The sequence below is a fragment of the Alligator sinensis genome, unplaced genomic scaffold (assembly GCF_000455745.1).
Source record: "Alligator sinensis unplaced genomic scaffold, ASM45574v1 scaffold161_1, whole genome shotgun sequence".
Taxonomy (NCBI): Eukaryota; Metazoa; Chordata; order Crocodylia; family Alligatoridae; genus Alligator; species Alligator sinensis.
The window spans coordinates 3,210,129-3,219,973 of NW_005841974.1; the positions used below are offsets into that span (position 1 = coordinate 3,210,129).

A 9,845-nucleotide genomic window follows, 5' to 3' on the forward strand; every position below is an offset into this window, starting at 1 on the left:
GCTTGTGGCAAGTACTACTTTTCCTCCTTCCTCTCTTTTCTTTTCTTATTCCTTCTCCTGCCTTACTATTTTCTCTTGAGTATAAATGGTAGGATTATCTAAAGCTGTTGCCTCGTCTACTAAAAGTGGAAACCACACAGATTTTGTTAACGCTTTGTAACAGTGGGTATGTCTACACAGGTATGGCCCACCAGGTGCTTTCATCCAGTTCACGGCACCCAGCAAATTGTACCCTGCCCAGCCCTTCTGCCCATGAGGGTGGGAGTGAGGCACTCAGGTATACACCCCCTGAACCTACCATATCGTGCCACGCTTCTACCCTCATGGGTGGAAGGCCAGGTCTCACCAGCATGCAGCTTCTGGGTGGGGCTGCTGCCAGCACTGCTGCTGCCTCTGGGGACCTGCTCCATTTCCCTGTCTCCCACTGGCTCCAGGCAGCAGGTAGGGAAGTGATGGGAGTGGGGAGGAGCTGCAGCTGGGTGGGAGTGTAGAGCATGGGGCTCGGGCTGGCGGCAGAAATGGATCCTGTGCCCAGGAGGTCGGTGGCAGTGCAGAGGTCAGGTGGATGTGAGGGAGGGTGGGGGAGTGTGGTGTGCAGCCCCAGCAGGCAGTGGCAGCAGCAGCAGCAGTGGGTGGGGGTGCTTGGGATGCTTGCTGGTGCCTGGCAGGGTCAGCGCTGCACATTGCTGTGAGGAGTACAGCCCAGACTGGGCAGTCTCTATTTCTGGTGCTCCCTGCTGTGCATGTGCAGCCCCTGCACTGGTGTGGCATGGGAGAGAAGCCCCATGAGCTGGAGCTGGCGGGGGTGGGGAAGGCAGCGGTTCTAGCACGTGGGGCTTCCTTCCTGTGCTGCACCAGTGCGGGGGCTGCGCATGCACAGCAGGGAGCACCAACAATAGAGATTGCCTAGCCCGGGCTGTACTTATCTCCGTGGTGTGCAGTGTTGGCCCTGCCAGGCACTAGTGAGCACTCCAGCACCCCCACCTGCTGCTGTTGCTGCTGTGCCACCCACACCCCTCCACTGTCCCACACACCCCACAAATGCCATGCAGCAACACCCTGCCTGCACAACCTCCACATAAATACAACCCCTTAACATACCCTATGCCCCCATACCCCCTACATCCCACCCCCCCCACACACACACACACACACACACACACACACACACACACTCCCTACAGCCCACACCCCCATAATTGCCTAGACTGCTGTATGGCGATGTTAGTACTGAGCTGTGTTTGAGCACTTGCTTGGGGGAAGTACTAAAACATGGTCAGTAGTGCAGCGTACAGGCAGCGCATGGTTAGATTCACCAGCTATGTCACCTAGTGGTGCGCTATAGCCAGGGAGTGTGCTGCTACAGCAATGTAGCCAGTGATCATGTGTAGGCCCATGTGATCACTATGTCACCATAGTGTGCTGTATGGCGATGTAGCACATTACTACATTGCCATAGGGTGACATGTAGATGCATCCTGTGTATCTCACAATATCAGAATAACCAACCAGAAAACAGAAAAATATCTCATAAATAGGCATATACCCTATCCCTGGTGATTTGTTAAAAAATTCAGTAATTCAGAAGTAGATAATTAGTTAATGCTTGTATGGACAATTAGATCCCTGTTTTTTAAAACTATTTTGTATATAAAGGGTTTGAATAATAATCTGTACCTGCAGGTCAAGGAGTTTCATTATTACATTCACTGATGGATTGTTTGACTCTAGGTGACACACAGCCCCGGCTAATTGAAGGTGACAATGCCTGCTCAGGACGTTTGGTGATAAGACATGGACACACTTGGGCTACAGTCAGTGATTCCCACCTTGATCCTAAAGCTGCCAGTGTGATTTGTAATGAGCTACAGTGTGGAGCAGTTGTATCCATCACAGGAGGAGCTCACTTTGGAGAAGGACAAGGGCCAATCTGGACTGAAAAGTTTCAGTGTGTGGGAAATGAGTCTTATCTTGCATACTGCCCCCGAGCACCACCCATGAATCAGACAGGCTCACATGCAAATGATATTGGCCTTATATGTTCACGTAAGAATTCAGTGTGATATCTTTAAAATAGGAACATAGGACCAAAAGGGACTGTCTGAGCCACTCAGTCCAACCCCCTGCATTTGCAGGAAGCCATTTATTTATTTATATGCTGTCCTTCCAACAAAGGGTCAGCAATTTCCCAGATCACCTCTTCAAACCTTCACACTCAGCACCAAGACAACACTGATATGAATTTTGGGCTCGGGTACAGCAACAAAGTAATATAACTTTGTTGGGAACAAGGACAGCAGAATTGGAATTCATTTCTGGCAAAACCCCTGAAATCCAAGATAATCAGAAAGGCCTCTTCCTGCCTTCCGATTTTTGACTCTTTGGTATAAAATGGGGACATGGGCTGTAGTGTTCCTCTCTAATCACCATCTTCCTTCTCTTCTCCCCAGGATTCACCGGGTTCAGGCTGGTGAATGGCAGCACACATTGCTCGGGGAGAGTGGAGGTCCAAGTGCTTGGTGCCTGGGGCACCCTCTGCGACTCGCGCTGGGATTTATCTGATGCCCACGTTCTCTGTCGTCAGCTCGACTGCGGATTTGCTGTGTCTGCTCTAGGAGGAGGGCATTTTGGGAAAGGAACTGGCCCTGTCTGGAAAGACACATTCCACTGTAATGGGACTGAACCCCATTTGTGGCACTGCCCGGTTACTGCCTTGGGGGCCCCTCAGTGCTTGCATGACCGTGATGTTGGTGTGATTTGCTCAGGTGAGTGTAGAAATAACACAGGATTATTAGATAGGCAATACAGAAATGGTGAGCCTCCTGCAGCATTGGCTTGAGAGCTTGGTCATTTAGCTCAACTGTGGAGGTCTATTTATTAAGATTCAGTAGTCCTAGATTTTCTTCCTGTTCCTGATGTTGTATTTAAGCAAAGCATTAAGGATGTTGGCGTATATGACTAGTGAGGGGAGCCTTTGGTCGCTTCTGTCGGTTCCCAGAATAGCTAGCCAATCAGTCAGTCAGTCAGCAATAGACAGGAACTGCTTATTGTCTATAGGCATTGCTAAGGGTCTATGGGGATTGCTTACTGTTGCAGAATAAATCTTGTTGTGTAGTTCTCATTCACACATGGCCATGTGTATTGAACCTGATGATCACTGCACCTATATCATACGTCTCTAGTCTCAGCCACTAGCATCACCTCCTCTGTTATACCGCTTCTGCATTCTCTGCAGAAAGGGCAAGGAGTTCAGTGAATGGGGCAAAGCCAATGCCTAGCCCTTCACTAGCAGAAGAACCTTCCCTCTGCCACAAGAGTTACTCTATCTTCACTGGAAACTCCTGCTGCATCCAGTAGCCAGCTGAGATCAAGACACCCTCACTCCTTCATGCAGTGCCACGGTCCATTTAGCAGGTGGTACCTTAAATTGTACTTGTAATCTGGCAACATGGCAGAAGAATGGATCTGCTCAGAGCCACTAGAAGCATGCAGGTGTACATGCCCTCTAGTAGCTTGGTGGTCGTGGTTACTGTTTGCTGCTAGAATTTCTGGCAGCAGATACAGCTGAGTGAAGGATGTTCTTAGACATTGAGACATTTTCAATCAGCATAGTGCCACTTGAATGTCTCACAGCAGAAGACAAAGTTATGGACTCTTCCATCTACCTTCCTCAGGCTTTGTTTATACAATGGCAGGGAGAGAGGAGGTTGCTACTACTTTAATTAGGGCATCATTGCAAAGTTGCCTGGGCCATCTGATGTCAGGGGCTTTCCTTTTGCTGGAGCTACACCCTCACCCCTGACAACAGAAGCACTGCAAGGAGAAAGCAGAAGCTGCATCCATACCAGGAGTTTTTCCAGCAGAGCTACATCAGCTATAGGGTCTAATTTTTTCACACCCCTTGCCAAGAGAGCTCTGCTAGCTGACATGAACAAAAGTCCAGTGTTGTTCCTTGGCTTCAAGGAATGCACTTAATTTGAGGTCTGAGCTAACAACTCTCTGACAAGGCTCTAGTGTTGAGTATAAGACTTCTAATGAAGGATTCTCCTAAAATCTGTGTAACAGCAGTTGTTCTTATCACTGTAGTTCTCTGAGTATTTGATAACCTACAGTAATTTCATGCATACATTCTGCATTTTATATAAAGGAAAACAGTCGTATTCAATGCATTTTCCATCTCCCCCGAGGCCAGGTCGCTCTGAATCACTCATACTGTTGAATGGAGAGAGCTGGTGTGATGGGCGAGTCGAGATTTCCCTCGGTGGAACATGGAGCAGAGTCCTGGATGATCAGTGGGACATGAATGATGCCAGCGTGGTGTGCAGGCAGCTCCAGTGTGGAGATGCTGAGAAAGCCTATCACCCTGTGAAGTCGAAGCGAGGGACGGGTCCTGTGGGTTTTCGAAGTGTCCAGTGTGCAGGACATGAGCCTAATCTGATGCTCTGTAACACCTCCCTGTCTGACACGGTGGAGGCAGGAATTGCTGAAGATGTCAGTGTTGTTTGCTCAGGTGACTTCCCTTCAAAATCCTACAAGCACCTTCTTCTGTCAGGGGTACAGCCAGGATGTAAGTAGGCAGGGTCATAACCCAGGGGATCAGGAACAGACAAAGTCAGGGAGAAAAAAGTCCCAACTAGAGTCACGGGTCAGGAGCAGGGGGGGCAGGAGGCTGAGGGCTCTAATGTGCCCAGATGTTGGCAGTTTTGAACAATGAGATGGGAGGTCAGGAAGAGGAAGCAGGGATCCAGCCAGATTCACTAGCCAGGGGGCCTGGAGTAGGAAGATATAGCAGTATGGGATTAGGATATTGGTGACTGCCACAAACCAGGAGCAGACTGTTAGAGGACAGGGTTCTGGACTGGAATTGGATCATGGGGAGTCAAGGATCTAGTAAGACAGCCTGGGAGAAAAGACTGTGTCCTTTTTGTATCCTTTCCTTCCTCTTCCTCCTCTTCTATTAACCCTATTCCATGGGTCATCCCAAGAAATTTTGACTTGATGTTCCTGATTCTTTTTCTTTTCTTTTTGAGGTTCAAGCTCCTTTCACTCCTCCTTGTTCTGCACTGGTTCTTCTATCACATTTCTACCTCTTTCGTTCTTACTGCTCTAGTGATTGATTTTTGGGTGTTTTAAAGAGGTACGCTTTCTCTCCACAGAGATTACATTGCCATAACCCTTCACTTGACTGTGCCATGTGCCCCGCCGCCTACTTGCACACTGAACAAATAAGCTAAGTGTGGGCTGCTGCTATGTGTTCCAGTTTGCCCCATTTAGGACAAAATCTTGGCATTCCATAATAATATGTAACACTGCAGTTAGCACCTGCGTCTACCAATGTGAGGAGATTGTATACTTCTCCTGGACTTGAGGGTGTCTGCTTTCAGGAGGGCTTGGGCCCTCCAAGTGCCTGTCCATATCCTGTCTCAAACCCTTATTTTACTAATCTGTCCCACTTCCTTGTAGTGCCTCTTTACTTATAATTCACAAGTCTGTTTTGGTGATAGTGTCTGAATGTATTTTAATTCCTACCAGTCTCTCCCTATTATTTGGAGCTACGCTAAAAACAGTGTACATTAGTACTGAGTCACTCTTGGCTTCTTGAAAACTGCTGAGAAATTTCTGATAGCCTTTTGGGCTCCTAAAACTCAGGTCCCAGTCTAGTCCCAGAGGTATAATAATGAAGCAGTTTAGGTCTGATGGGCAGACTTTCAGTATCTTCTGAAGTACAGTTTGACTGATTTCCAGACACATCATCTCTAGTTTCCCAGTACCAGAGAGAAATTCTGCTGTGGCACTTATCTTTGCAAATGAACATTGTTAATTCCTATAGGACCCTCCACTTTTTCTTCCCTTTCCTCTCTCCCATCAGGAAGGGCAGAAAGTGCCTCCACTGTTGCCTGCAGTGTCACAGGCACAATCACTGTTTCCTGAGCTGTTGCTGTAGCCATTATTACCATTGGTTCAGGGTCAGCTCCTACCTGCCATCATGCCAGAGGGCAAAGCAGAGAAAGGCCGCTGCTACCCAAGCAGTCAGAGACCCAGGGCTAACAGCAAGGCAACTGTCATATTGACCAGTCTTACATGCTCTGAAAGAACTGCTGCTAATCAGTAGCCAGTCAGACCCTTACCACTGTGGAGATGGGGCCTGCTTGGCCTGCTTGCTGAACTAACTCCTGACATCTTCCACTGAGCAGAAATATGATCATCCCAGAACCTGCCACCAGCCTACCTTGTGAAGTGATCTCACTAGGATGCAAAGAGATGTTAACATAAGGGTCAAATCAGTACATTTTTGGTTGGCAGGATAACAATATAGCAAATTCCAAAGCATGACTGCAATTCTGCCCCTTGTACCTCAGACTGGGGCCAGGGAAGGCAGGGCCTGTTTATGAGATTGAATCACTTCCTGTCCAGTAGCTTCTTGTATTCTTCTTTGCAAATATTTTCCTGTATTTTTACTTGTAAGTAAAGGTTTTTAAGTCATTTCAATGTATGAACCTTTTTAAAGCAGAATGATTTGCATGGAAACTATTCAGTTATCATTGATTTGCACACTAATTGCTGGGATTTCTCCATACAGGAAGCAGGAAGATCAGACTGGTGAATGGGGCAGGTCGCTGTGCTGGGAGAGTGGAGGTTTATTACCAGGGCACCTGGGGGACCATCTGTGATGATTCCTGGGACTTGTCTGATGCCAGCATAGTTTGCAAACAACTGAAATGTGGACACGCCATTGAGGCATCTGCCTCTGCTCGATATGGGGAAGGCTCAGGGCAGATCTGGATGGATGATGTGAACTGCTCTGGGAATGAGTCGGAGCTGTGGGCATGTCCTTCCAGGAGCTGGGGCCAACACAACTGTCGACACAAAGAGGATGCAGGAGTGCTCTGTTCAGGTCTGTTTCTGTTACTGCTCTCATGAACCTGGTTACCAGGCGTATACTGGAGTGAAGAGCGGAGAGATGAGAATAATAGATATCCTCTCTGGCTGTCTATTTTTTCTTTCTCACCTACCAACATATGCATGTCATTATTACAATGCTATTGTTTCCCATAATTGTCTGCCTGGGTTATGAAAGATACCAAAGCTTTTTCATAGTATGAACCGGGACAGACACTGCAGCATCTTAGGTATTTTGTAACTTTTGGTATATGATGAATTTCCACAGGGTGTCATTTTATGCCTAATGACCTTAGGATGTTTGGAAGACTTTTTGATCCTTTCAGTGATTCTTGATGGAAATTGTTTCTACATTTGCTCCTGCATAGAGTTGTCAGTGATCTATGGGATTTCAGTCTGCATACTTCAGGTTATATCAGAATAAGGTCAGCACAATTTGATTTTTTGCATTTCCTTCTAGAATTCATGGATCTACGGCTGGTGAATGGTGGACGGCTGGAGGACGGCTGTGCTGGACGGCTGGAGGTTTTCTACAATGGGACCTGGGGGAGTGTTTGCTACAATCAAATGACTCAAGCCACTGTTGAAATTATATGTAAACAGCTGAGCTGTGGAGTTGGAGGTGCATTTGCAAAAGAGTTTGCATATGGAGAAGGTTCTGGTCCCACATGGCTAGACCACATTGAGTGTCGTGAGCATCACAGCTCTCTTTGGCAGTGCCCATCAGAGTCATGGGATCTTCAGTCATGTGATAACCGGATAGAAGAGACGCACATTTCTTGCAGTGGTAATTCTAAAACCATCTTTAAATACACATACACACCCAGATGATACATGTACACACTCAGATGTACATCTGCACCTGTGCAGATGTGCCCACATTCACTGAAGGGTTGAGGTAGAAAAATATTGCATTCATTATGCAAGGTGCCTATGAGGTGCCTATTTATTAAGCACCCAGTTTTGTAGGTGATACCTTTTATTGGAGCAACTGTTTAGTTGGGAGGGACATAGAAAAAAGTTCAAGTACCAAAGTCTCTGTCCTCAGGTCTTCAGAAGAGAAGCAGTCACAGCAGAACATTAGACATTTTAATTGATTAGACCTTTTTTTCATTCTTAACAGTGTAATGTACATATTTTAATTATCTATTAAAATGTGAATGTAGCCTGAGGTAAGCAAAGGAACATTATTAATGATAAATAGAATAATATAGTACATAATAAAGGCATTCATTTCCAAACATCACATGTGCAGCTTTGTTGTTTATATTTTGGGGATGACAGTCAGTGATGGACCCAGGCTGTGAATCTTGAATCAGGGTGAGAATTTTCCAAAAATCTGTTTGTGTATATTTATGCAAGTGCCATGGATATGTGTGAGAAGATGCTAGGTCTGAGCTGCAGGTTCATTTCATTCCAGATGCAATAAAATTGTATTCTTCACTGGAATTCCACAGTACTCCATGTGAGTTTCAGATAATAAAACTATTCACAATCAACTTCTTGGTTAAGTTATAGGAAAGGGACTCAAAGAGAGAAAGCACAGAGTAAGAAATCACAAGCGCACACATGCTGACAGAGCTGCAAAAAGTTTGAGAAAGATTTCGGTTATCACTAAAGAACAAATCCTTTGGGTATTACATGAACTAGAACTTATATCTTATTCATACAGTGTTGCAGTGGAGGGGTTAATACCATGTATAGATTATACTTCAGTTTGCATGAAACACAGTAATTACTCTACTCATGGTAGTATTTATTTCTATAGGAACAAAAGAAAATAGAACACAAAACTCATTTGCTGCGTGCCCAGGCTCTACAAACTGCACAGGTATCAATGCTTCTCTGTGTCTCTTCGCAGTCCCTAATGACCTTCCCAGCTGTCCCAATAACATGTGAACTTTCTGCCTTTCCCAGACAAGGAAAAGCTCCGCGTTGTGGGAGGAGAGGACGGATGCTCGGGGAGAGTGGAGGTTTGGCACCGTGGCTCCTGGGGAACGGTGTGTGATGATTTCTGGGACATGGCGGATGCGGATGTTGTGTGTAGACAACTGGGCTGTGGACCTGCTGTGTCTGCCCTGGGTGAGGCTGCATTTGAGGAAGGGACTGGCCCTATTTGGGTTGAGAAGTTGGACTGTCGAGGGACAGAATCATCTCTGTGGCACTGTCCTGCCAAGGCCTGGGAGGACAGTAACTGCCATCATAAGGAAGATGCTGCTGTAAATTGCTCTGGTGAGTGCAAGTCTCATTGGACAGGCTTGGAAGGGTTCAGTAAAGAAAGCTTCCTGCAGGGATGATATGTGAAGCTGGAAACCGATGTTGTCAGTGGAATGTGACTGGTTGTGCAGTGATAGGTTGTGGCACAACTAACTGATCGTGTTCTATGGAGCATGATCAGATGTCCCTGGTTGCTGAGCACGAATTTGGGGTGTGTCTGCATGAGGGGAAAACCAGTTTACAGACATACCCCTGGGTTGGGCAGCGGACCCCTGTGGGAGGTCCCTACTCTCCGCCTGCAGTCCTGCATAGGAAAACCTCATTGCAAGGGACTTACACACGTCTGTCTACAAGTGCAGTGGTGGTAGGGGGCTCCCAGAAGGGGTCTCCACTCCATGTTTGCAGACTGTGCTCTGTGCCACTGCCAATGTCAGCTGCAAATGCAGAGGCTGGAGTGTCCTTGCAGCTTCATGGTTCGGCTTCATGAGCTCTTTTCCCCCGGGCAACTGCAGCTGGGGTCTGCTAACCCTGACCACTGCCTCTCCTGATCGCTCACCTTCATGGGGTGAGCAGCGGAATAACCCTCCTCCCTGCCCCCTTTGCCAGATGCCAGATGGACAGGGAAATAAATCCCTTCCCTGCCCCCTTTGCCTAAGGGGGCGATGCTATCTGGCCTCTGACCACACCCCCACTCCTGCTGCTGGAGCGGTGAGCGGGGAGCAGCCCTG

General features: G+C 47.2%; 1 protein-coding gene across 1 annotated transcript in view; it reads left to right on the top strand.

The window, feature by feature from the left end:
- The first annotated feature begins 1,997 nt into the window (after window positions 1-1,997).
- The window catches only part of LOC102386743 (antigen WC1.1-like), an 18,694-nt gene continuing 10,846 nt past the window's right edge, over window positions 1,998-9,845 (top strand). Inside the window, exons 1-9 of the mRNA XM_014518682.2 lie at window positions 1,998-2,046; window positions 2,451-2,771; window positions 2,967-2,970; window positions 3,474-3,508; window positions 4,148-4,510; window positions 6,581-6,895; window positions 7,361-7,687; window positions 8,669-8,731; window positions 8,818-9,132. Of these exons, the coding sequence (XP_014374168.2) occupies window positions 1,998-2,046; window positions 2,451-2,771; window positions 2,967-2,970; window positions 3,474-3,508; window positions 4,148-4,510; window positions 6,581-6,895; window positions 7,361-7,687; window positions 8,669-8,731; window positions 8,818-9,132 (1,792 nt within the window). The remainder of the gene's footprint in view (window positions 2,047-2,450; window positions 2,772-2,966; window positions 2,971-3,473; window positions 3,509-4,147; window positions 4,511-6,580; window positions 6,896-7,360; window positions 7,688-8,668; window positions 8,732-8,817; window positions 9,133-9,845) is intronic.